Source organism: Phyllopteryx taeniolatus, chromosome 23 (assembly GCF_024500385.1).
Source record: "Phyllopteryx taeniolatus isolate TA_2022b chromosome 23, UOR_Ptae_1.2, whole genome shotgun sequence".
Classification (NCBI taxonomy): Eukaryota; Metazoa; Chordata; class Actinopteri; order Syngnathiformes; family Syngnathidae; genus Phyllopteryx; species Phyllopteryx taeniolatus.
In genome coordinates, this window is record NC_084524.1 from 7,236,826 (window position 1) to 7,264,796 (window position 27,971).

Here is a 27,971-nt window from a genome sequence, read left to right on the forward strand (position 1 = left end):
TTCTGCCGAAGAACCCGCTTTCCACCTCTTCTTCTTCTTCTTCTTTGACTTCGACTTCGACCAGTCCAGTTCAATCAATCATTCATTTATTTGATATGGACATCACTAAATTATTGGAAAACAAGGCATGCATTACTTTGTGTATTTTGGCACCAGTGCTAATTTGTAACATTTGTAACGGAACGTTTTTAGAAAAGACAAAGACAACACGATGATGAATGTGGTAGATAAAATACACGAATATAGATTTTTGTAAATCCTTATGATAGTCATTACTTTTGATATTAAACATTTACAATGTCAATGAAAGCTTCTTGATCGCCGCGATTCCCACCAGCACACTTTGTGTTTATTAGGCCAATACTTTGTAGAGACTCTTTGACCACAAACTGAACAAGCAAAAGCTTTCTCTCCAGTGTGTCTTCTCATGTGTCGTTCGCTCTTACAAGCAAAGGTTTTCCCACACTGAAAACATTTCCATCGTTTGTTGTCAGTGTGACATGCCATAACACCTTTGGACGTTTTATCATCATCATCTTCATCAGTGTGAGGAGTGTGATGTCATGTCGTCACTATCTGAGAGTGGAGCTAAGAGGCTGTCTGCTTGTGATCCTCCACAGTGCCCCAGCTTTGCAGTTTTTCCACTTAGGCCTTGTCGCTTGGGCCACATTTGCTTTAAGTTGAGAGCATTTTTTTTGGAAGGTTCCCAATGGATTATCCATCCATCCATCCATTTTCTGAGCCGCTTCTCCTCACGAGGGTCGCGTGCGTGCTGGAGTTTATCCCAGCTATCATCGGGCAGGAGGTGGGGTACATCCTGAACTGGTTGCTAGCCAATCGCAGGGCACATACAAACAAACAAACATTCACACTCACATTCACACCTACGGGGAATTTAGAGTCTCCAATTCATGCATGTTTTTGGGAAGTGGGAGGAAACCGGAGTGCCCGGAGAAAACCCACGCAGGCACGGGAGAACATGCAAACTCCACACAGGCAGGGCCGGGGATTGAACCCCGGTCCTCAGGACTTGGAGGCTGACGCTCTAACCAGTCGGCCAACGTCCCGCCTCCCAATGGATTAAAGACATTCAATTCTTTTTAATGGGGGAAATGGATTTGATGTACAAGCAAATTGAGTCACACTCACTGTTTTAAGAAATGTATTTTATTAAAGATCACAAATACACGTTACAGTTTACCACCAAAAGTCACATTTTCTTTCCAGTCTTATTTCAATCAATCATTCACTTATTTGATATTGTAAACACTAAAACAAAATGCATGCATTCCTCAAAGGAAGTAATGGTCCAAATTTCACAAACAAGTTTATTTTATGTATTTTTTGCTCAAGCAAATTAAACAGGCAGTCATTTCCAATATCAATACATTTTAGAGCAATTGGTGAATAACGAATTCTCTTTCGAACGCCCCTTTTCTCATCACCAAAATCAAAGATTGGAAAGTACTGGCATAGCTGATGTGGGAAAAAGCAATGTACTATCCTATGAAATGGCAGTAATTGGTCATATTTGAAACATCGTAGCTGTCAGGTGGAATCCCGTCACCTTCAAAATGACAACTTCCATCCATCCATCCATTTTCTGAGCTGCTTATCCTCACAAGGGTCGCAGGAGTGCTGGAGCCTATCCCAGCTATCATCGGGCAGGAGGAGGGGTACACCCTGAACTGGTCGCCAGCCAATCGCAGGGCACTCAAATATTCAAACAACCATTTGCACTCACATTGACCCCTATGGGCAATTTGGAGTCTTCAATTAACCTACCATGCATGTTTTTGGAATGTGGGAAGAAACCGGAGCGCCCGGAGAAAACCCACGCAGGCACGGGGAGAACATGCCAACTCCACACAGGCGGGGCCGGGGATTGAACCCGGGTCCTCAGAACTGTGAGGCAGACGCTCTAACCAGTCGAAAATGACAACTTTTCAGGAAATTAAAAAAAGAACAAAATACAGCTTGGTTGAGTTTGCAAACACCGCTTTGTTCAAGCTGGTATTTTCTCTTTAATTGCGGTCATATAATCATTGCACCACATGAACAACAGTATAAGGTGAAAATTATGTTCAATCACTAATTTAATGTACTGAAAAATCAGAAATTTATTATGGTCATCATAAAAATCATACAAACACGGCAGGTGAGTGCCACATCCTTGCAAGCCTCATGCATGAACTCAATAAAAGCAGATTAATATCCAAAAACTGTCAACAATCATCAACCAAATTTGTGCGGCCATCTCTACTCATGGCAGCTTCATCCTCTGAAAATATTCCAACAATCAGAACAATTTTTTAGATTTTATGGATCAGATAAGATCAAATCAGATCAACTGCAGTTTCGGGACGTAACACGTTCGGCCGGGAGACCCTCGTCATAGGTCATCCGACGTTACGACAGCCAGCCAGAGTCCACGTCTGTCACAAAATGCCATCCACAGAAAAGCCTTTGTGATCAATACATAAATTGAGCTGACGTATGAGTAAATAAATCTGCAAGCATTACTTGACGTGGGATGACGTGGCTGAACAAGATCCCGGATACAAGCGGCCGAAATGAGTTTTTCTTCCGCAGGGTGTCCGGGCTCTCCCTTAGAGATAGGGTGAGAAGCTCGGTCATCCGGGAGGATCTCAGAGTAGAGCCGCTGCTCCTCCGCATTGAGAGGAGACAGATGAGGTGGCTGGGGCATCTGATTCGGATGCCTCCCGGACGCCTCCCGGGTGAGGTGTTCCGGGCACGTCCCACCGGGAGGAGACCCTGGGGACGACCCAGGACACGCTGGAGAGACTACGTCCTTCGGCTGGCCTGGGAACGCCTCGGGATCCCCCTGGAAGAGCTGGATGAAGTGGCTGGGGAGAGGGAAGTCTGGGCGTCCCTGCTAAAGCTACTGCCCCCGCGACCCGATCCGGATAAGCGGTAGAAAATGGATGGATGGATGGACGTCCCAACTTCTTTGAAATTGGGGTTGTAAATTAAACATTTACATTTGCATTAAAATCTTCTTGAGCACTGCTATTCTCACCAGCACACTTGTGTGTCTTAACCTGATACTTATAACAGTGGCCACAAACTGAGCATGAAAAAGGTTTCTCACCAGCGTGGGTTCTTGTGTGTTTTTTAAAAACAACCTTCTGAGTGAATCTCTGACCACAATCTGAGCAAGAAAAAGGTTTCTCACCAGTGTGGGTTCTTGTGTGTTGTTTTAAGTGTCCCTTCTGAGTGAATCTCTGACCACAAACTGAGCAGGAAAAAGGTTTCTCACCAGTGTGCGATGTTGTGTGTATTTTTAAGGTTTCCTTTCTAGAGAATCTTTGACCACAAACTGAGCAAGAAAAAGGTTTCTCGCCAGTGTGGCTTCTGGTGTGTCTTTTCAAGGTTCCCTTATCAGTGAATCTTTGACCGCAAACTGAGCAGGAAAATGGTTTCTCACCAGTGTGGGTTCTTGTGTGTTTTTTTAAGTGTCCCTTCTGAGTGAATATTTGACCGCAAACTGAGCAGGAAAAAGGTTTCTCACCAGTGTGGCTTCTGGTGTGTATTTTCAAGGTTCCCTGATAAGAGAATCTTTGACCACAAACTGAGCAGGAAAATGGTTTCTCACCAGTGTGGGTTCTTGTGTGTTGTTTTAAGTGTCCCTTCTGAGTGAATCTTTGACCACAAACAGAGCAGGAAAAAGGTTTCTCACCAGTGTGGCTTCTGGTGTGTATTTTCAAGGTTTCCTTATGCGTGAATCTTTTACCACAAACTGAGCAGGAAAAAGGTTTCTCACCAGTGTGAGTTCTTGTGTGCATTTTTAAGTCTCTCTTCACAGAATATCTTTTACCACAAACTGAGCAGGAAAATGGTTTCTCACCAGTGTGGGTTCTTGTGTGTATTATTACGTTTGCCTTCTGAGTGAATCTTTGACCACAAACTGAGCAGGAAAAAGGTTTCTCACCAGTGTGGGTTCGCGTGTGTATTTTCAAGGTTTCCTTATGCGTGAATCTTTGACCACAAACTGAGCAGGAAAAAGGTTTCTCACCAGTGTGAGTTCTTGTGTGCATTTGTAAACCTCTCTTTACAGAAAATCTTTGACCGCAAACTGTGCATGAAAAAGGTTTCTCACCGGTGTGGGTCCTGGTGTGCATTTTCAAGGTTCTCTGATAAGTGAATCTTTGACCACAAACTGAGCAGGAAAATGGTTTCTCACCAGTGTGGGTTCTTGTGTGTATTATTAAGTTTCCCTTCTGAGTGAATGTTTGACCGCAAACTGAGCAAGAAAAAGGCTTCACACCAGTGTGTGTTCTTATGTGTATTTTTAAGCTTCCCTTCACAGAGAATCTTTGACCACAAACTGTGCATGAAAAAGGTTTCTCACCAGTGTGGGTTCTGGTGTGCATTTTCAAGGTTCCCTGATAAGTGAATCTTTGGCCACAAACTGAGCAAGAAAATGGTTTCTCACCAGTGTGGGTTCTTGTGTGTATTGTTAAGTTTCCCTTATGAGAGAATCTTTGACCACAATCTGAGCAAGAAAAAGGTTTCTCACCAGTGTGGGTTCTTGTGTGACTTGTTAAATATCCCTTTCGAGAGAATCTTTTACCACAAACTGAGCAGGAAAAAGGTTTCTCACCAGTGTGGGTTCTCATGTGTATTTTCAAGGTTCCCTTCTGAGTGAATCTTTGACCACAAACTAAGCAGACAAAAGGTTTCTCACAAGTTTGTGTTCTCATGTGTTGTTTCAAACTACTCTTATCATCAAATGTTTTCCCACACTGAGAACATTTCCATCGTTTGTTGTCAGTCTGAAATGTCATATCAATTTCAGACTGTCCATCATCATCATCATGAGTAGAGTGCGACATCATGTCGTCACTATCTGATAGTGGACCTAAGAGGCCATCTGCTTGTGATCCTCCACAGTGGTCTTCATCACCTTCTGTTGTCATGTGTTGACTTGAGCTGCTGCCTGGAGGCTCCGCCCCTCTGCTCTCCTCACTTTGACCTTCATCTTCATTTTTGAAACGGACACCAGTCGATGGAAACTTGGTGATATCCTCCTCTTTTTCCTGTCTGTTGTGGGGGTGCAGTTTTTTCTCCTCTTTTTTAATTGAAAGGGGCTCCTCTTCCTCTTTGATGTGGTGGACCTCTTCGTCCTTCACTTCCTCTTTAATGCGAGGGGGCTCTGGCTCCGGCCGCTCAGTACGAAGATCTTCAGCGATGTCTGCAAGAGACAAAAAGACAAACACACATAGTTTGCTAAATCTTTTCTCATGTTGGTACTAATGTTGTGTATTATGCAGGGATCTCGTTTGATGTGCGTACCGCGTCTCAGATGCACAAAAATTAGCAGTGGCGCATAAAGTACATCAATCTGCGTCTTCGGACAGGCCTAAACACATTTAATACACTGAGAGAGAACAAGAGCAATGGATAAAACAAAAATAATGGACAGTCTACATAATAAGGTAACACCTGTTAAAAAAAAAAACTGCAATATTGTGGGACCGTGAAGCAAGAACAGTGATATAGCGTAGGATTACTGCATCTGTATTCCGTGATGAGTTCCAGGGACTCATTGTTTCCATGGCATGTCCATCCTCACATAGTCTCAAGTGTAAAATTGTTTATATTTATAATTAAGGTTAATATGAAAGCAAGATGAGTTTGATATGTTGGAAATAATACAATTGGGCAGGTCAACAAGAACAACAATGTGAAAAAGTGTAAAATAATAAAGTTAATAAAAACACAAGTAAGAATAAAGGTAATACAATGGACCCCTGCATATTCCCGGTTTGGCACTGGCAAATGTTTTGGTATAGTTTCCTTGTGACAGTGGCCTCTTGTAAACATAATTTCGGCAACCGTGGCCAAGAAGTACCAAGAAAAACCTACCCCCAACATTCCCCGGACCCACGGCTGTGATGTCTTTGAGCAAGACACCAATACTCCAAACTGCTCCCCAGGCGCTTAAAGGTCAGAGGACAAAGATTTAAAAAAAATTCTTGATAACTCTCAAACCCCTTTCCAAACCACCACTGCCGTTGCGAAGTGATTATATAGGAGATATACAGAAGTTAAATCGATAAATATGATGCAGAATGCGCCTACTGCTTTTTGCATCCCGCGCCTTCCGGTCTTCGTCTCTTTCCGGCGCTGTGACGTCACACAAGCCAAACATACTGTTCATTTGGCGTTGTGTGCTATTGTTCCATGCTGTTGTTCCCATCCTTGTATATTTATTGTCGTACGATTTAACAACGTCACAATGGTTTATTGTGTGGCATTTGGTTGTACAAATGGTTCAGCCAGCGGCAAGAGGTTTTGTTTTTTTTGGCTTTGCAAGTGAAAAAGGAATATGTGACCATTGGGTAAGGAAAGTCAATCAACAGAGGAAGAAACGTGGTAAGCTATGGGTGCCTAGCAAGCATTCCAAACTGTGCCGATCACTTCGAACCGGCGTGTTTTGACAAGCATTGGATAGCTGCGGTGCCAACTATTTTTCCTACGGACATCGGGACCTCAACCGGCAGCAACAGAACTAAATCTCGCTGCCGCCACAGTGCAGCAGCGAAGCGGCGCAGACAAGAGGTGAGCATTTCCTTGTGCAAGCCCAATTCCAATGAAGTTGGGACGTGTTGCACAAATGAAAACTGAATACAATGATTTGCAAATCACGTTCAACCTATATTTAATTGAATTCACTACAAAGACAAGATATTTAATGTTCAAACTGATAAACCTTATTATTTTTAGGAAATAATAAGCAACTTAGAATTTTATGGCTGCAACACATTCCAAAAAAGCTGGGACAGGTGGGAAGAAAGACTGAGAAAGTTGAGGAATGCTCCTCAAACACCTGTTTGGAACATCCCACAGGTGAACAGGCTAATTGGGAACAGGTGGGTGCCATGATTGGGTATAAAAGGAGCTTCCTTGAATTGCTCAGTCATTCACAAGCAAAGATGGGGCCAATTTCACCTCTTTGTGAACAAGTGCGTGAGAAAATAGTCGAACAGTTTAAGGACAATGTTCCTCAATGTATAATTGCAAGGAATTTAGGGATTTCATCATCTACGGTCCATAATATCATCAAAAGGTTCAGAGAATCTAGAGAAATCACTGCATTTAAGCGCAAGGCCGAAAACCAACATTGAATGCCCGTGACCTTCGATCCCTCAGCCGGCACTGCATCAAACACCGACATCAATGTGTAAAGGATATCACCACATGGGCTCAGGAACACTTCAGAAAACCAATGTCAGTAAATACAGTTCGCGCTACATCCGTAAGTGCAACTTGAAACTCTATGATGCAAAGCAAAAGCCATTTATCAACAACACCCAGAAATGCCGGTGGCTTCTAAGATGGACTGATGCAAAGTGGAAAAGTGTTCTGTGGTCCGACGAGTCCACATTTCAAATTGTTTATGGATCGTGTCCTCCTGGCCAAAGAGGGAAAGAACCATCCGGACTGTTATGGACGCAAAGTTCAAAAGCCAGCATCTGTGATGGTATGGGGCTGTGTTAGTGCCAATGTCATGGGTAACCTACACCTCTGTGAAGGCACAATTAATGCTGAAAGGTACATACAGGTTTTGGAGAAAAATATGCTGCCATCCAAGCAACATCTTTTTCATGGACGCCCCTGCTTATTTCAGCAAGACAATGCCAAACCACATTCTGCACGTGTTACAACAGCGTGGCTTCGTAGTAAAAGAGTGCGGGTACTAGACTGTCCTTCCTGCAGTCAGGACCTGTCTCCCATTGAAAATGTGTGGCGCATTATGAAGCGTAAAATACGACAACGGAGACTGTTGAACAGCTGAAGCTGTACATCGAGCAAGAATGGGAAATAATTCCACCTACAAAGCTTCAACAATTAGTGTCCTCAGTTCCCAAACGTTTATTGAATGTTGTTAAAAGAAAAGGTGATGTAACACAGTGGTAAACATGACCCCGTCCCAGCTTTTTTGGAACGTGTTGCAGCCATAAAATTCTAAGCTAATGATTATTTGATAAAAGCACTAAAGTTTATCAGTTTGAACATTAAATATATTGTCCTTTTAGTGTATTCAATTAAATATAGGTTGAACATGATTTGCAAATAATTTTATTATGTTTTTATTTATGTTTAACACAACGTCCCAACTTCATTGGAATTGGGTTTCTATGTAATACATGCATGTAACTTCCAGGAAGTTTTCAACCATAGTTTAGCTCAAAACGAGGTTTTTATGACAACCGAACATACCGGAAGGTCAAGACACCGGGGGTGTGGTTATTCTATCCACTGCAAGGGTTACCAGAAGTGACGTTACAATTGTCAAACACAGCGCGCTACACACTAACGACGTGCTGGAATATGTGGAGGAGGATTTAGACGTACAGGAGCACCCAACTGAACTTGGCATCGTCAAAGGGTACGTTTGAGCCGATCAGACAGTGACAACGACGAGCAGCCAAGTAGCAGCTGTACAACAGAAAAAGAGAGTGGCCACTGGCTCCATGTCCAAAGCATGTCTTTTTATTAGACTTTACACTGATTTTAATCGGGCTGATCGGTATCGGATGATATGTAGCATTTTATACTGATCGGCTTTAATGTCATAATTCGCCGGTCCGATCAATGACGTCATTGATTGGCTCCGCAAAAGACATTTACTCCACGGCGCCATCGTGCACAGTATATTTGAATCCAAAAGCTAGTTTATTTTTAGTCTTGCCGCGTCTTTCGATATAGTATTGGAGATAGACGACGGCCAATAAAGTTATTTAAAAATCATTTTTCAAAAACGTCGCCGGTGTGGAACAGACAAGACGTCTGAGACAGACAACACGTAATAAAACTACAAGACAAATTTGCTCTTTCACGATTGCACTGTCAGACTGTCATGGGTGTGTGTTCCGGTTTTTGTCTTCCTCCTGTTTCACACACACCTGCTCCTGTGAGCATCTTCACCACCTGTGCCTCGTTCACCCTAATTACCTCTTGTATTTAACCTCGTGTCTCATTCCCTCTCGTCGCCAGTTCGTTGTACCTTGTCGTCGCGTTCCAGCATTCCTTGTTTCCACGTCACAGACTCACAGTAAGACTTGACCCTGTTCCGATTATTGACCTCGCCTCTTTGCCTCATGTTTTTGGATACTGTTGCCTTTCTTGGATTGCCTGCCTGTGTACCGACCTATGCCCGTATATTAAACCTCTCTTTTTGGAAACTGTCCATTTGTTTTGGAGTCGTGCATTTTTGGGTCCTATCCTCTGTTCTGTTCATGACAGAACGAACTGGCCATAACATGGACCCAGCAGACTCGCCGTAAAAATCGACAAGAGGCTTTTGGATCGCGAGCTGGATGGAGATCGGCGGAGGGCTGCGTCACCGCGCACTTGGAGGACGAGCCTCGGTGACCAGCCAAATCAAGGCAGATCCCCTGTGTCCGGTCTCAACCCACTGGCTAGCGTCCCCAGGGATGAACCCATGCAACTGGGCAGGTTGCATGGGTTCCTCTCCCCTGAGGAACATCAACACCGGCTGAGGGAAGGGCGGTGCTTCTACTGCGGTCAGTTGGGTCATTCCGTGAGCAACTGTCACATCAAAGTTGCCAGTGCCGGTAGCAAGGGCACGGGAGAGGTGAGTCTAAATTTCATGAAGGAAGACCCTACCCGGGTTCTTCCTAAAGTGACACTATGCTCTCCGGATCAAGAAATTCATACACCTGTATTTATTGACTCTGAACCTGACTTGTCTCAAGTGCCCACCTGTTACCATGACATTAAAGACGTTTTTTCCAAGTCCAAGGCCAAATCCCTTCCACCCCAAAGACCTTATGACTGTGCTGTTGACTTGCTGCCTGGAACCACACCCCCACGAGGGAGGATGTTCTCTCTTTCAGGGCCGGAACACAAGGCCATGAAGGAGTATGTGGAAGAATCACTGGCAGCCGGGATCATTCGCCCATCTTCATCCCCTGCGGGAGCAGGATTTTTCTTTGTGGACAAAAAGAACAAGACCCTGCGACCCTGTATCGATTACCGGGGTCTCAAAGAGATAACTGTAAAAAACAGGTACCCTCTTCCGTTCATCTCAACCGCCTTTGAGTTCCTGGAGGGAGCCAAGATTTTCACCAAACTAGACTTAAGAAATGTGTATCATCTAGTCAGGATAAGGGAGGGGGATGAATGGAAAACAGCATTCAACACACCAACGGGACATTATGAGTATTTGGTAATGCCTTTTGGATTTACTAACGCTCCAGCTGTTTTCCAAAACCTTGTCAATGATGTCCTGCGTGACATGTTGAATGTGTATGTTTTTGTTTATTTGGATGACATTTTGATAATCTGAGACTCACATTATTCATGTCCGCTCTGTATTGCAGCGGTTACTGCAGAATCAACTATATGTCAAGGCTGAGAAATGTGAGTTCCACAAGGAGTCAGTTTCTTTTCTGGGTTTTGTCCTGGCTCAAGGTGAAGTCAAAATGGACCCTTGCAAAGTTGATGCCGTTATTAATTGGCCTAATCCCACGTCACGCAAAGATGTACAAAGGTTCTTAAGGTTCGCTAACTTCTACAGAAAAATTATCTGAAATTTCAGTTCTATTGCCTCTCCTTTGCATGATCTTACCTCGCCACACAGACTTTTTGTATGGAACCCGCTTTGTCAGGCAGCTTTTCAGAAACTTAAATCGAGCTTTACCTCCGCTCCCATCCTTACTTTGCCAGATCTCAAACAGCAGTTTGTGGTAGAAGTCGATGCGTTTGATGCCGGAATAGGAGCAGTGCTCTCCCAGAAATCTCTCAAGGATGGTAAATTACATCCTTGTGCTTTTCTCTCCAAAAAACTGACCCCAGCTGAGAGAAATGATGACATTGGCGACCGTGAACTGCTGGCAGTCAAGGTGGCTTTGATGGAGTGGAGGCACTGGCTAGAGGGGGCACAGACTCCATTTTTAGTATGGACAGATCACAAGAACCTTGAGTATATTAAATCTGCTAAAAGACTAAATGCGAGGCAAGCTAGATGGGCTCTGTTCTTCACTAGATTTAATTTCATGTTATCCTACCGACCTGGTTCTAAAAATGGTAAGCCAGATGCTTTGTCACGTATTTTCTGCGAAGAGAATTCTTTGTCCGACCCTGAGACTATTTTGCCCAAGTCATGTTTCATTTCCGCTTTTGTTTGCGACGTTGAAACTGCGGTTAAAGAGGCTCTGAAAAACACTCTTCGTCCTGAAGATTGCCCTGAAAACAGGCTTTGGTTCCGACCTTAAGGGGAAGAGTCATCCACTGGGCTCACACGAACCGTACTGTATGTCACCCAGGCATTGCCAAAACGCAATTAGTGGTCGAACAGCGCTTTTGGTGGCCTAATGTTAGAAGGGATGTTATCGATTACGTCAATGCTTGCCAGGTATGTGCTGCTAACAAGCCCTCTCGTCAACGTCCTTCTGGGGAGTTGCGACCCCTGCCAATACCACAACGTCCTTGGTCAGACATTTCCGTAGCCTTTGTGACAGGATTAACGGCCTCGAAAGGAAATATCACAATTCTCACAGTTGTTGACAGGTTCTCTAAAATGGCTCACTTCATTGCACTCTCGAAACTCCCCTCAGCTAAAGATACTGCAGAGTTAATGATCAATCACATATTCAAATTCGATGGTTTCCCCAAGAATGTGGTGTCTGATAGGGGTCCCCAATTCATTTTGCAATTTTGGAAGGAGTTTTGCAATCTCATAGGTGCTACCGTCAGTCTGTCATCTGGGTTTCACCCTGAAACCAACGGCCAAACCGTGAGGCTGAACCAGGACCTGGAGACTGGGCTCCGATGTCTCGCTTCACAGGAGCCGCGATCCTGGTCTCAGAAACTGGTTTGGGTCGAATTCTCCCACAATTCCCTCCCCTCTGCATCCACTGGTCTATCGCCTTTTCACGTTGTTACCATGACAGTGGTTACCAACCATCTCCGTTTCCTGCCATAGCCCCAGAGTCCACAGTTCCAGCGGCATTGACCTTGGTGAGACGCTGCAGGAGGACCTGGGAGCGAGCCCGCCAGATGCTGCTGCGCCAGGGACGGTCCTACAAAGCCGCTGCTGACCGTCGGAGGACACCGGGCCTGAACTACAAAGTGGGTCAGCGAGTTTGACTCTCGACCAAACATATTCCACTCCGGGTGGAGTCCAAGAAGCTCGCTCCCAGGTTCATTGGGCCCTTCCCCATCACAAAGATCATCAACCCTGTCACCATGAAGCTTAGGCTCCCAAGGTCGATGCGGGTCCACCCTGCTTTTCATGTCAGCCTACTTAAGCCAGCCCAGGAGTCCCCTCTGGTCCCGCCTTCCAGGCCCCCTCCTCCCCCCCGGTTTGTGGGTGGGGGCCCTGTCTTCTCTGTGAAGCGGCTGTTGTCGTCTCGTCGGAGGGGGAGGGGGTTCCAATATCTGGTGGACTGGGAGGGCTACGGGCCTGAGGAACGTTCATGGGTGCCGTCTGCGTTTATCATGGATGACTCGCTCATTCGGGACTTCCACGTTGCGCATCCAGGGGCCCCAGGGCCGCCTGGGGCCGCCCGTTAAGGGGGGGGGGGGGGGGGGGGGGGTACTGTCATGGGTGTGTGTTCCGGGTTTTGTCTTCCCCTCGTTACACACACACCTGCTCCTGTGAGCATCTTCACCACCTGTGCCTCGTTCACCCTAATTACCCCTTGTATTTAACCTCGTGTCTCATTCCCTCTCATCGCCAGTTCGTTGTACCTTGTCGTCGCGTTCCAGCATTCCTTGTTTCCACGTCACAGACTCACAGTAAGACTTGACCCTGTTCCGATTATTGACCTCGCCTCTTTGCCTCATGTTTTTGGATACTGTTGCCTTTCTTGGATTGCCTGCCTGTGTACCGACCTATGCCCGTATATTAAACCTCTCTTTTTGGAAACTGTCCATTTGTTTTGGAGTCGTGCATTTTTGGGTCCTATCCTCTGTTCCGTTCATGACACAGACTACTGCAATGAAATCTTGTATTCCGATACCGCCGCATCCCGTTTTTTACGATCATTGGGCTTTATCTTGTCAACTTAAATGCGACCGGATACACTCGTTACCGTGGCGACAACAACAAGAGTGGAGCGCGCCGACAGTATTATAAGGACAAAATGGGGAAAAACGTGTGTTGGTGGTCACCGGTGCTCAGGACAGGAGAGGACGTTCGTTTTAAGGGTTGGTTGAGGTATGTTCACGTACTTTTAATACGACACGGCTCGCAAGCAGGCAACAAAACGTTATGTAGCCGAGCAAGCTAGTGGTACCACGAACGGTTGGACGTAAACATGCCGCCGTTCTGTCGAATCATGCTCTCATGTTTCGGTGTGGGTGAAGTAATTTAATTAAAAATAAATTTATTTAAGCCAAGCATATTTTACAATTGAAAAATCTCACGGAACACCAACAAACAAAAATGTCACAAAAGGTGGATACATTAATTACTGTATTTACTTCCTGCCATCTAATAGAAGACCATTCATTTGTTCTGTCTGTCACTGTGCTTCACTGGCATAAATAGAGGAACAAAGATACATTATTTATTGTAAATATAATTTTTTGAGCAATTAGGTACACAAGTATATACAGTAAATGAACAGGGGGCTCATGTACAAAGACTTGCGTGGATTTCCTACTAAAACATGGCGTACGCTCAAATCCAGAAAACGTCGTACGCACAAAAATATCCAGATGTATGAAACTCTGCGTACTCATGAATCCAAGCATGTCCTTCGTACATTCCAATCAACGTGGAAATGAGCGCACATGTTGGAGTAGCCGACTCCTCCCTGTCCACGCCCACATATGAATATGCAAATCACATTTAAATGAACCCTGCACCTGAGATGCCGATCTCTGCATGATCAGGAAAAAAAGGAAAATGAGCAAGGTAATGAAGAAAAATATTTTTTCTGGATGTGAAGTTGCTCAATGAAGTGGAGGTCCGCAAGAAAATCCTCTTTGGCACGCTGTCCTCCAGCGTTAACATGCGAAAGAGGAGTGAATGGGACAGCGCGTGTGCGGCTGTCAATGCTGTGGAGACAGAATAGCGCGCACACGCTGAACTAAAAAAAAGAAGTGGTCAGACATTAAGGTGGATGTGAAGCGGAGGACAGCTGCCCACCGCCAAAGTGTGGCCAAAAAAAAGTGGAAGAACCGGCGTGGAGGGCCTCACCCCGTTCGATGAGAGAATTGCTGCGATCATGGGTGACGCTGCTCAGGACGTGGCTGACTGATCACCTCACAAGGTTAATACCAAATGTGTTCATACAGTAACCTACACTCAGCCCTGTGAGATAAAGGTTCATGCGTAAATGTATGTGTGGTATTTGTAAAAAAATCTTTTGAATTTAAATAGAAGCACATCACCATATCAAAGAGGATTTCAAAAACTTTGAGTCCTTGTTCATCAGTGCTAATTGTTCATGTCTCTCTGATGTGCAGATTTATGAGAACAGTTTCCCAGCATCACCTCTAAGTGTCGCCAAAGCACCAAAAGCTGCAGAAACGTGCGTACGCCAGCCATGCAGTTGGCGTGAGGCACCGCACATTTCCACGGTCAAGTCACTCTTGATACATCTGAACTTTGCCGTGTAAAAGAACGGACGCCACATTTTTGTACGTACGCACCTTTTGTACATTTAAATAGACATGTTCCTCTATCATGTGATCGGATTGGTGATTGGTTATCGTTTTGTCAAACTCGCTGATCGGCCCCAAAAATCCTGATCGTGTAAAGCCTACTTTTATACACTCATGGCTTGAAATAATGCCACCCCAGGGGTGCCAATATTTTTGAGCACAACTATACATATTATATATTCATATACGTTTCAGTGAGACATCACAAGCTTTTACATAGGATACAGTGCTCCTACATATTGTGTGCCCCTCGCTCAAGTTGCGTTATAACACGCCGCACAGAAAGTCTTTAGCGTCTCTGTTGGCTTGTCATACAGGCAAAAGTACAGACGACAGTACTGAAAAGTACTGCGTGGGTCTTTTTTTCCGACTGCCCAGTGCATAGTAACCATAATAGAGTCGTATGTATATACAACCCCAATTGCAATGAAGTTAGGACATTGTGTTAAACATAAATAAAACCAGAATACAATGATTTGCAAATCATGTTCAACCTATATTTAATTGAATACAGTACAAAAAAAGATATTTAATGTTCAAAGGGATAAACTTTATTGTTTTTAATCAAATAATAATTAACTTAGAATTTTATGGCTGCAACACGTTCCAAAAAAGCTGGGACAGGGTCATGTTTACCACTGTGTTACATCACCTTTTCTTTTAACACCATTCAATAAACGTTTGGGAACTGAGGACACTAATTGTTGAAGCTTTGTAGGTGGAATTCTTTCCCATTCTTGCTTTATGTACAGCTTCAGCTGTTCAACAGTCCGGGGGTCTACGTTGTCGTATTTTACCCTTCATAATGCGCCACACATTTTCAATAGGAGACAGGTCTGGATTGCAGGTAGGCCAGTCTAGTACCCGCACTCTTTTACTACGAAGACACGCTGTTTTAACATGTGCAGAATGTGGTCTGGCATTGTCTTGCTGAAATAAGCAGGGACGTCCATGAAAAAGACGTTGCTTGGATGGGAGCATATGTTTCTCCAAAACCTTCAGCATTAATGGTGCCTTCACAGATGTGCAAGTTACCCATGCCATTGGCGCGAACACAGCCCCATAACATCACAGATGCTGGCTTTTGAACTTTGTGTCCATAACCAGTCCGGATGGTTCTTTTCCTCTTTGGCCCAGAGGACATGACGTCCACAATTTCCAAAAACAATTTGAAATGTGGACTCGTCTGACCACAGAACACTTTTCCACTTTGCATCAGTCCATCTTAGATGAGCTCGGGCCCAGAGAAGCCGGCGGCGTTTCTGGGTGTTGTTGATAAATGGTTTTTGCTTTGCATAGTAGAGTTTCAAGTTGCACTTCTGGATTAGCGCCGAACTGTATTTACTGACATTGGTTTTCTGAAGTGTTCCTGAGCCATGTGGTGATATCCTTTACACAGTGATGTCAGTTTTTGATGCAGTGCCGCTTGAGGGATTGAAGGTCACGGGCACTCAATGTTGGTTTTCGGCCTTGCCGCTTACATGCAGTGATTTCTCCAGATTCTCTGAACCTTTTCAGAATCAGGATAATCTTTATTTGCCAAGTATGTCCAAAAAACACACAAGGAATTTGTCTCCGGTAGTTGGAGCCGCTCTAGTACGACAACAGACAGTCAATTGACAGAGAAAACTTTTGAGACATAAAGACATTGAGAAAAACAGTGACAGGTTGCCAGTTATCTGGTAATGCCGGTACTTTTTTTTTTTTTTTTTGACAATTGTGCAAAAAAGATGTCCTCTAGCACTTAGAGCAGTTTGAATGACTAATCTCGCAATAGTCCAGTGCAACGACCATTGTGCAAAGGGCGCAGAGACATCAAGGAGTGTATGCAGTTTAAAGTGTCGAGTAGTGCGATAATCTGGGACAATGTTGATTGTGCAAATGTTGCAGATACTCCTCAGTCAGTGTGCAAATGGGCATGAGTGGCCAGTATTGGTCAACAACAGATATGCAAATAGTGCAGCGTGGCGAGACTACTACAGTGAGTGCACGAGTAGTATATAATTGGCCCGATAGAAATGTGACAACAAACTCAAGACAAAAGAAATTGGCAGCATGTTGCAATGGAATTGTAAGTTAGTTGTTTAAGAAGTTGATTGCAAGAGGGAAGATGTTGGAATGTCTGCTAGTTCTAGTTTGCATTGATTGGTAGCGCCTACCTGAGGGAAGGAGCCGGAAGAGCCAGTGACCGGGATGTGGAGGGTCCGAGAGGATTTTGCACGCTCTTGTTTTAGATGATATTATGGACCGTAGATGATGAAATCCCTAAATTCCTTGCAGTTGTACGTTGAGGAACATTCTCCTTAAACTGTTCGACTATTTTCTCACGCACTTGTTCACAAAGAGGTGACCCTCGCCCCATCTTTGCTTGTGAACGACTGAGCAATTCAGGGAAGCTCCTTTTATACCCAATCATGGCACCCAGCTGTTCCCAATTAGCCTGTTTACCTGCGGGATGTTCCAAACAGGTGTTTGATGAGCATTCCTCAACTTTGTCAGTCTTCTTTACCACCTGTCCCAGCTTTTTTGGAACGTGTTGCAGCCATAAAATTCTAAGTTGATTACCGTATTTTCCGGACTATAAGCCGCTACTTCTTTCCCGCGCTCTGAACCCAGCGGCCTATGTCAGAATGCGACTAAAATATACATTTTTTTTTTTTCGCTAATGGCTACTAGGCGGTGCAATAAGTGCAAAAACAAGACAGGCCCAACGCATCTGAACGTACAACAAAAACATGACCGTTTCCCATAATGCACTACGGTTTGGGCATGCGCAGATGCCTCCAATGTGTAGAAGACGATGACGCTAGTTTTTTGGCGCGCTCGAAGCAAAACGCAGCACGACAGGCACAAACGCAAAATATGTTTTATTTTTCACACCCTCCTCATGGAAAGTACAAGAAGAAAATCGTATGATGCAGCTTTTAAGTTGAAAGCCATCGACCTGTCCATCCAGGAGGGAAATCGAGCTGCTGCACGTAAGCTTGGCGTTCACGAATCGATGGTGAGGCATTGGACACGGCAGCGTGAAGAACTGATGCAATGCCAAAAGATAAAGGCTTTCAGGTCATAAGAGCAAATGGCCCAAACTTGAAAATGTTCTTGAGGACTGGGTGAACACAGAGAGAGCAGACGGCCGAGGTGTATCCACCGTGCAGATCCGACTGAAAGCTAAAAAACAAAAACGAAAAAAAATAAAAAAATAAATAAAAACAATCGCCAGCGAAATGTGTGTTGAAGCTTTTCAAGGTGGACCGTCATGGTGTTTTCGATTCATGACACGAAAAGGTTTGTCCATCAGGGCACAGACGACTGTGTGTCAACAACTCCCTCCCGACTACGAAGAAAAAGTTGCAAACTTCCAAATTCATTGCAACAAAAATAGCCGAGGGTTCCATCGGACCAGACGACATCATAAATATGGATGAAGTGCCTTTGACGTTTGACCTGCCCCTAACTCGAACTTTTCACAAAACAGGAGCGTCATCCATTATGGTGAAAACAACTGGCCACGAGAGAACGCATTTCACGTGTGTTTTGAGCTGCACCGCTTCCGGAAATAAGCTTCCACCAGTGGTGATTTTTAAGCGGACGACAATGCCAAAAGAAAAACTCCCAAAAGGCGTAGTCGTTAAAGTTAACAAAATAGGGTGGATGATGGAAAGCTTAATGAGTGAATGGCTGACTGAGTGTTACAGTAGGCGTCGGGGAGGATTTTTTCACCGGGAAAAAAAGCATTGCTTGTTTTGGACAGTATGAGGGCCAATATAACAGATTCTGTGAAAGCAGCCATCAGGAGATCGTGGAGCAGTGTGAAAGAATCTACGATCACCAACGGATTTCGAAAGGCTGGACTGCTACGTGATCTTTCTGTGTAAATATTTAATTTCACAACGTATATATCCGCGGCCAATATATGAAAACAAACATTTTTTCTCTCCACAAAGTGGGCGTGGCTTATAAATCCGATGCATTCTATAGTCCGGAAAATACTGTATTTGTGTACATGTTCAGGATTAATAAAGATGATACTGATTATTATTATTACATTTTTTTTGGAGGGTTTGGGTGGGGGGGGGGGGGGTTAATCCTTGGTCACTCACAGAAAGACTTGCCTCTTCTCATTTTTCAGTTACGTGCCAAGAAATGTTCAGTGTTTTTTCAATCTATTTTCATGTCATAATACAAAATGCGGTCTGTATACAACATGGTGCCTCTCTTAACCAAACTTCCAATGAAAGTCAGAAGGCTCTTTTCTGTGTGTTTGGTAGGGGAGCAGAAATACAAAATAATTTTACAAAGCCTCACCGCATTCATCCCAACATCATTTTTTCAAACTTTTGTGAGGGAGACTGGACATGATCACTGCATTTGTTTTTAGCTTGTAATGAACCCTGTATTCAACTTGTGCTATGATGGAATATGATACATTATGTAAATATGTAACTATATCACATTGTACAGTTTACTTTGCTTGTATTTCCTTTTATTTTGCTTAGGTTTACTCACTTAAATCAACCCCTCTGAATAATTTCAACTGACAAAAAACTGACAACTTGTTCCTTTTTATTACACTTTTGATGTTTAATTTATTCAATACCATGTCTTAGCCCTTTATCGCTTTTCTAATTTAAGATAATGTAATGACAGTTTTACTTAAAGAATGACAGGTTAGAAGAAATATCAAGTTTCGAAATATGTTAACTGAGTTACTTAAGTAGAGTTCCAAGTCAATGAAAACATGATGCGCCAGTGAAATTATTATGTGGTTTCTCGCAGCCTGGATAATTTGACTGGTAATTTCAGTGGGTTGCTGCCAGCAGGTTCAACAGCGAACAACATTTACGTAATAAATCTTGGGGTGTATCCCGATTCTGGCCAATGACGGAGGATTGTTAACCTGACGTGCAAAAAAATTGTGCAGTGCAGTACAATAGTTCAATCGATCTAAGTGGATAAAACTCAAAACACTTGGGGTAAAAAGTAAGATTGTAGGACTGGGCGATATGGCACTTTTTATTTTCTGGATAGTGGCATCTGGTAAAAGAGAAAAAAGATTTAGGAATACATACACTAGATTACTCATGCATCCAACTAAACTTTATATTTTATAAATATCCGTTGTGACTAAAATATAAGCAAAATGACACAAACATCAAAAATGTAATCCAAAAAAATACCCCAAAATGTATTTTATATGATGTGAGACCAAATTAATGCAGGTTGGCGCAGAATGTGTTTGTCTACAGAGGCCAAACAAAGTTTGTCTAAGTCGAGTTCCCATAATACATCCACTGTAGAGCTACTTTCCAAATTACTACTGCATTGAAGGCTTGACACAGTAGATCCATCACTACTCTCACCGCACGAAAACATAATTCATCAAATCTTGGTCCCGGTAAACTAGTCTCGATGCATTTAGAATCTTCCCAAGATAGTTTAGCCTTACTTTGCTTGCTAGCCGCACACAAAGAGAGACATTTGTTAGAAAAACATTGATAAGCAAAGATCATGTGTGAGGATAAAGTGTTGTGATTGTTGTGTGTAATGTGTGCAAGTACGACAGCAAAGTACGTGGAGGGTTAGCTCACTTAACTCACGCTCAGTCACTCCGCACTCAAATTGACTAACTTGAGCCAACGTTCCAGCTGAAATGTTCCTTTGCCCTTTCATCTTTGCTGATGTCACAACCGCCAATCAACAGGGCCCGCCAATCAACACTCAAGACTTCAGACATTACACTGTACACTATCGAACAAGTAATAACAGGGGAACTACTAATAACCTGAACCGTGAGGCATGCTGGGTCGCCGTCAACTTTGCTGATGCTACAATATGTTGACAAGACGATGGGACATTACTTGGGCAGGCCGCCCAAGAAGACGAAACATCCAATGACGCATACAAAACGGCAGCGCGGCAAAAGACTCAGTCGCGTGGACAGCTCCGCAGCTCTGCACTGTGATTAGGTAGCTAGCGTCAACAATCATCACGTCACTAAGTTACTATTCATCGCCTCGCTTCGTCACTGGCACAAGCTGGCAGCACGAAATGTCCCTGCGGAAATGCCAGAGGGAAGCTGCCTGCGTGATGAAGTTACAGTCGCTGATCATCGTGCCACTGACTCCCTAATCATTGCCTGAATGTTGGCAGATTATTATGTCCAATAATACACGGACAACAACTGTGCGCTAACAAGAATTTTGTCATCATAGTTGGGTTAGGAGGAGGCATGGCACACCAAAACGGAATGACACTTTACGGCACTGGGTAGTAATTGCAGTATCGCATGTTGGAATATGGCATACGGCCATGAGACAGGCAACGATTAGGTATCTTCAAATACAACCCCAATTCTAATTAAGTTGGGATGTTAAAACAAACAAAAACAGAACACAATGATTTGCAAATCATGTTCAACCTATATTTAACTGAATACACTACAAAGGAAAGATATTTAATGTTCAAACTGATAAACTTTATTGTTTCGATCAAATAATCATTAACTTAGAATTTTATGGCTGCAACACGTTCCAAAAAAGCTGGGACAGGGTCATGTTTACCAATGTGTTACATCACCTTTTCTTTTAACAACATTCAATAAACGTTTGGGAACTGTGGACACTGATTGTTGAAGCTTTGTAGGTGGAATTCTTTCCCATTCTTGCTTGATGTACAGCTTCAGCTGTTCAACAGTACGGGGTCTACGTTGTCATATTTTACCCTTCATAAAACGCCACACATTTTCAATGGGAGACAGGTCTGGACTGCAGGCAGGCCAGTCTAGTACCCGCACTCTTTTACTACGAAGCCACGCTGTTGTAACACGTGCAGAATGTGGTTTGGCATTGTCTTGCTGAAATAAACAGCATGAAAAAGACGTAGCTTGGATGGCAGCATATGTTTCTCCAAAATCTGTATGTACCTTTCAGCATTAATGGTGCCTTCACAGATGTGTAAGTTACCCATGCCATTGGCACGAACACAGCCCCATATCATCACAGATGCTGGCTTTTGAACTTTGCGTCCATAACAGTCCGGATGGTTCTTTTCCTCTTTGGCCCGGAGGACACGACGTCCACAATTTCCAAAAACAATTTGAAATGTGGACTCGTTCAGACAAATTCACATAACACTTTTCCACTTTGCATCGGTCCATCTTAGATGAGCTCGGTGGCATTTCTGGATGTTGTTGATAAATGGCTTTTGCTTTTCATAATAGAGTTTCAAGTTGCATTTATGGATGTCGGTTTTCCATGCATTGCCGCCTGAGGGATCGAAGGTCACGGGCATTCAATGTTGGTTTTCGGCCTTGCCGCTTACATGCAATGATTTCTCCAGATTCTCTGAACCTTTTGATGATATTATGGACCGTAGATGATGAAATCCCTAAATTCCTTGCAATTGTACGTTGAGGAACATTGTCCTTAAACTGTTCGACTATTTTCTAACGCAGTTGTTCACAAAGAGGTGAACCTCGCCCCATTCTTTGCTTGTGAATGACTGAGCAATTCAGGAAAGCTCCTTTTATACTCAATAATGGCACCTACCTGTTCCCAATTAGCCTGTTCACCTATGGGATGTTCCAAACAGGTGTTTGATGAGCATTCCTCAACTTTCTCAGTCTTTTTTGCCACCTGTCCCAGCTTTTTTGGAACATGTTGCAGCCATAAAACTCTCAGTTAATGATTATTTGCTAAAAACAATAAAGCTTATTAGTTTGAACATTGGGTCTTGTGCCATTTGTGTGATCGTCAAGCCTTTGGACAACTGCACTGAGGAGTGGCACCCTGGAGAGGGCACCAATGCCCTAGGTGAAGGTGCCTCCCTCAGAGGAAGAAGAAGGGGGCGGGATAAAAGAGACAATGAGAAGGCAATGTATAGTGCAAAGATAATGGCAGAAACGAGAAAAGACAAATTAAAAAAAAAAAAAATAAATAAAAAAAAAAAAAAAAAAAATCGATATTTTATAAAAAAAAATTTTTATAAATAAATAAAGCTTTCGGTACTAGAAATTTACTGTGCCAATGCAAGACAAATATTCCTGCAACTGACGGGAATTACGCCTTAGATCTTGCAGGGGAATACAGGATGACGTTGCGAGCTAATCGCTTTGTTCCAAAGCTATCGCCCAAAATGCCGGGCCATACATATGGCGAGATGCTTACGGCCGCTTGCCGGCTGATCGTCTGCCGACCAGGATTTGAGTAAATGGGATCCGGAATCGTCAGATAGTGAACTCCCTCTGGATAGCCAGCCAAGCTTCCTCCGACGAAGTTAACTCGTTTGCAGCTAGAGTTAGCTACATTTCGCGAGCAAACACGCTCCTTCAATCCTTGTTACATAAAAACATAATTTAGTCCCACTAGTTCACATTACAATGTAACATCTGCTGCAGTACTGATTTGAATTTTACATTTACAGCTCGTCCATCTTGGAGGAATTCAAGACCCGCGAGTCGAACATCTTTTAGGTTTGTGACTGAAATGTTTTTTGGGTTTTCTTACCCTTGCAAAACACGTCATCAATAAAAAGGATTCTCTTGTAATCGTATGTATTTTTTAAAACTTACAGGTTATGCATCTAGCAGCCGTTCGACTCCCATTCCAGTATGCAGTGCAGACAAAAAAGGTAATTGAAAGCTTTTTTCCTCCATGTCCCACGACAGCAATTTCAACAATGTATTTTTATAGTAATAGTTATATGACTAAACTGCACAGGTTGTGCTTCGAGCAGAAGTAGGGACTGGTTTCAAGGAAAGTAACAACCACACAAGATCCCATTCACTGTCAACAAAGAATTAAATCCAGATGTGGATAAAACTTTGCTAAAGTCTATGCGCACAGTAATAAAAACCTGGACTACAGAGCAAATGGTGGCGGAGGAGAATTACGAGGGAGAAAGAAAGTATGGGAGCCCCATGTTCATGCATTTTTTGTCTGTAAATAGTTATTCTTCTAAATATGATTTTTTTTCTGTCAAAAGTACTTTCTCTGTGTTGTTGTATGTTCAGACGTTTGCCGTTTTCACGAAAGAAAAAAATATTGGTGTCAGTCATTGTTCTGCTTGATCTGTCTGCTTTCACAAAAAAGCCGTTTTCACTTTTGCTTTTTACTAAAGAACGGTATAAGGTAGATACAAACTTTTTCCTGATGAAAGAAGAGAGTTATCTTTCTCTTGGTGTTTACATCGTCATAGTGCACAATATTCTGTGGGCCTTGAAAAATCTGTGAAATTGCTCGAAAATGTCTGGCAGTCTAGGGGTACCCTGCTCAGGAAAAGGCTGGCAGTGAATGAGTTAAATGCTTCACCAAACGGAGCCTGTAAATAAACACAGGAACAGCAATAAAATTAGAATGTATGCAACAAGTGAACCAACCTGCTGTGCGTTGTACAGTTTGAGGTTGCAGATTGAACACAGCATCTAGTAGGTGACGTTGTGGCTCCTTCTCTTTTGGTCCCCAAAGTTCCTCCTCGTACTCTGCTGTCCTTCTTGCACACATTTTCACACGACGATCACAACACTTTCCGCTCTAGGTTGGAGGGATGAGAAAAGCAAGTACAAATCGAACATGCGAAACAATTAAAGATGAAGATTTGGACATTGTGGGTTAAACAGTACGTTAGTTAAAATGGCAAAGCACCGAAGTCAACAAAAGGAAACGGTAAAACATGTAATTATGCACTGTAACAGATAATAGAAATTAAGACAACAGCTAATTTTTTACTTCAGGAGAGACAATTTGTGATGAAACATTACAGACATTATTCAATAATAGGATTCATGAACCAGATTTAAAATAATAACAAATAACCATCAATCCATCCATCCATTTTCTACCGCTTATCCGGGTCGGGTCGCGGGGGCTGTAGCTTTAGCAGGGACGCCTAGACTTCCCTCTCCCCAGCCACTTCATCCAGCTCTTCCGGGGGGGATCCCGAGGCGTTCCAGGCCAGCCGAAGGACGTAATCTCTCCAGCGTGTCCTGGGTCGTCCCCGGGGTCTCCTCCCGGTGGGACGTGCCCGGAACACCTAACCAGGGAGGCGTCCGGGAGGCATCCGAATCAGATGCCCCAGCCACCTCATCTGGCTCCTCTCGATGTGGAGGAGCAGCGACTCTACTCTGAGATCCTCCCGGATGACCGAGCTTCTCACCCTCTCTCTAAGGGAGAGCCCAGACACCCTGCAGAGGAAACTCATTTCGGCCACTTGTATCCGGGATCTTGTTCTTTTGGTCACGATCCACAGCTCGTGACCATAGGTGAGGGTAGGAACGTAGATCGACCGGTAAATCGAGATCTTCGCCTTTCGGCTTAGATCCTTCTTTACCACAACGGACCGATACAAAGTCTGCATCACTGCAGACGCTGCACCGATCCGCCTGTCGATCTCCCGTTCCATTCTTCCCTCACTCATGAACAAGACCCCAAGATACTTGAACTCCTCCACTTGGGACAGGATCTCATCCCCGACCTGGAGAGGGCAAGCCACCCTTTTCCGACTGAGGACCATGGTCTCAGATTTGGAGGTGCTGATTCTCATACCACACTGCTGCGAACTGCTCCAGTGAGAGCTGGAGGTCACGGCTTGATGAAGCCAACAGAACCACATCATCTGCAAAAAGCAGAGATGCAATACTGAGGCCACCAAACCGGACCCCCTCTACGCCTCGGCTCCGCCTTGAAATTCTGTCCATAAAAGTTATGAACAGAATCGGTGACAAAGGGCAGCCTTGGCAGAGTCCAACCTTTACCGGGAACGAGTCCGACTTATTGCCTGATATGCGGACCCAACTCTGACTCCGGTCGTACAGGGACCGAACAGCCCGTATCAGGGGGTTCTGTACCCCATACTCCCGAACCACCCTCCACAGGACTCCCCGAGGGACACGGTCGAACGCCTTCTCCAAGTCCACAAAACACATGTAGACTGGTTGGGCGAACTCCCATGCACCCTCGAGGACCCTGCCGAGGGCGTAGAGCTGCTCCACTGTTCCACGGCCAGGACGAAAACCACACTGCTCCTCCTGAATCTGAGATTCGACTTCCCGACAGACCCTCCTCTCCAGCACCCCTGAATAGACCTTACCAGGGAGGCTGAGGAGTGTGATCCCCCTGTAGTTGGAACACACCCTGCGGTCCCCCTTCTTAAAAAGGGGGACCACCACCCTAGTCTGCCAATCCAGAGGCACTGTCCCCGATGTCCACGCGATGTTGCAGAGGCGTGTCAACACAGGCCACAAAGGCCCGATAGGACTCTTTTTCAGCTTGTCGGCATCCCTCACCGTTGGCACCAACGGGTTCGGGGATTGCCGCCACGACAGGCACCGACCACCTTACGGCCACAGCTCCGGTCGGCCGCCTCAGCAATGGAGGCGCGGAAGATGGTCCACTCGGACTCGATGTCCCCCACCTCCCCCGGAACATGAGCAAAGTTCTGTCGGAGGTGGGGGTTGAAACTCCTTCTGACAGGGGATTCTGCCAGACGTTCCGAGCAGACCCTCACAATACGTTTGGGCCTGCCACGTCAGACCGACATCTTCCCCCACCATCGGAGCCAACTCACCGCCAGGAGGTGATCAGTTGACAGCTCCGTCCCTCTCTTCACCCGAGTGTCCAAGACATGCGGCCACAAGTCCGATGACACGACCACAAAGTCGATCATCGAACTGCGACCTAGGGTGTCCTAGTGCCAAGTGCACGTGTGGACACCCTTATGCTTGAACATGGTGTTCGTTATGGACAATCCGTGACGAGCACATAAGTCCAATAACAGAACACCGCTCGGGTTCTGATCGGGGGTCCGTTCCTCCCAATCACGCCCTTCCAGGTCTCACTGTTATTGTCCACGTGAGCATTGAAGTCCCTCAGCAGAACGACGGAGTCCCCAGCGGGAGCGCTATCCAGCACCCCCTCAAGGACTCCAAAAAGGGTGGGTACTTTGAACTGCTGTTTCGTGCATAGGCACAAACAATAGTCAGGAAGGCGGAGGGAGGCTACCCTCTCGTCCACCGGGGTGAACACCAACGTCCAGGCGCCGAGCTGGGGAGCAATAAGTGTACTCACACCTGCTCGGCGCCTCTCACCGTGGGAAACTCCAGAGTGGAAGAGAATCCAACACCTCTTGAGAGGACTGGTACCAGAGCCCAAGCTGTGTGTGGAGGAGAGTCCGACTATATTTCGTTGGAACTTCTCGACCTCACACACCAGCTCGGGCTCCTTCCCTGCCAGAGAGGTGACATTCCACATCCCTGGAGCCTGCTTCTGTAGCCGGGGATCGGATCGCCAAGGTCCCTGCCTTCGGCCACTGCCCAGCTCGCACTGCACCCGACCCCTATGGCCCCTCCCACACGTGGTGAGCCCATGGGAAGTGGGACCCACGTTATCCTTTCGGGCTGTGCCCGGCCGGACCCCATAGGTGCAGGCCCGGCCACCAGGTGCTCCCCTTTGACCCCCACCACCAGGCCTGGCTCCAGTGGGGGGCCCGGTGACCCGCGTCCGGGCAAAGGAAAACAATGTCCTTTTTTTGTCGTCATCATAAGGGGTCTTTGAGCAGTGGTTTGTTTGGTCCCTCACCTAGGAAGTATAAAGCCCCAGACAACTTAACTCCTAGGATCATTGGGACACACAAACCCCTCCACCACGAGAAGGTGACGGCTCAAGGAGGCAAATAACCATTCAGAAAATAATCGTTAGAGGATATTATTTTAGAATCGAAGACAAAGCTGACAGAATTTAATTGTTGGTGTGTGCGTGTTATTTTCACAACATTTTAGTGTTAATATTAGCTATTGAAGAACACTTTACCTCACGCTTGATCTCTGCTTCGCGAAGTGTTGATCCCAAACGTGTCTCTTTGTTAGCTAGCTAAGATAAGCTAAAATAAGCTAAATTTAGCTAAGCTAGGCCGAGAAGCTTCCACGTGCACGAGACGACTCCAACCGGACACGAAGAATGCACGAATGATGTTTTAGTCCACTAAAGTCCCGATCAGGGGCGTCAAGCGTCGAGGATTCGCAACATTCGGTCCAAATTCAGGAAGATTTGCTGAAGCACGATCGTCCCACCTCCCGCAGAGCTAGAAGGGAAAGGAGATGTATTACCCATGATCCTTTAGGGCAGAAATATTTAAACCGACAGGCCACCGTCTCCAGCCAAATGTAGTCAAGCCACCCGCCCCTTATTTTGTTCATACTCGGCATTACGGTAATAAGCCGCCAACAAGCGGCGAACGCCACCTTCAAAATAAAAGCCTACCAATAATCGGCCTACAGGGACGTCAATGCTTCGGATTTAAAATAATTA

General features: G+C 44.8%; 1 protein-coding gene across 1 annotated transcript; it reads right to left on the reverse strand.

The window, feature by feature from the left end:
* Positions 1-1,151: 1,151 nt before the first annotated feature.
* On the reverse strand, positions 1,152-27,833 carry LOC133472530 (oocyte zinc finger protein XlCOF6-like). The gene is made up of 3 exons (XM_061763478.1): positions 27,474-27,833; positions 24,047-24,200; positions 1,152-5,215 (listed from the first exon to the last, which is right to left on the reverse strand). Exons 2-3 carry the CDS (start codon positions 24,168-24,170, stop codon positions 2,991-2,993), a joined length of 2,349 nt encoding a protein of 782 aa, XP_061619462.1. The 5' UTR covers positions 24,171-24,200; positions 27,474-27,833; the 3' UTR covers positions 1,152-2,990.
* Between the last annotated feature and the right edge of the window lie 138 nt (positions 27,834-27,971).

What these genes read in the sequence shown, in the direction of transcription:
- LOC133472530 (XM_061763478.1), bottom strand. Translation starts at nt 24,170, where the DNA reads ATGTGTGCAAGAAGGACAGCAGAGTACGAGGAGGAACTTTGGGGACCA. An exon ending in AACTGTACAACGCACAGCAG is followed by an intron (nt 5,216 to 24,046) that starts GTTGGTTCACTT and finishes TGTCTCTTGCAG; the next exon opens with ACATCGCTGAAGATCTTCGT.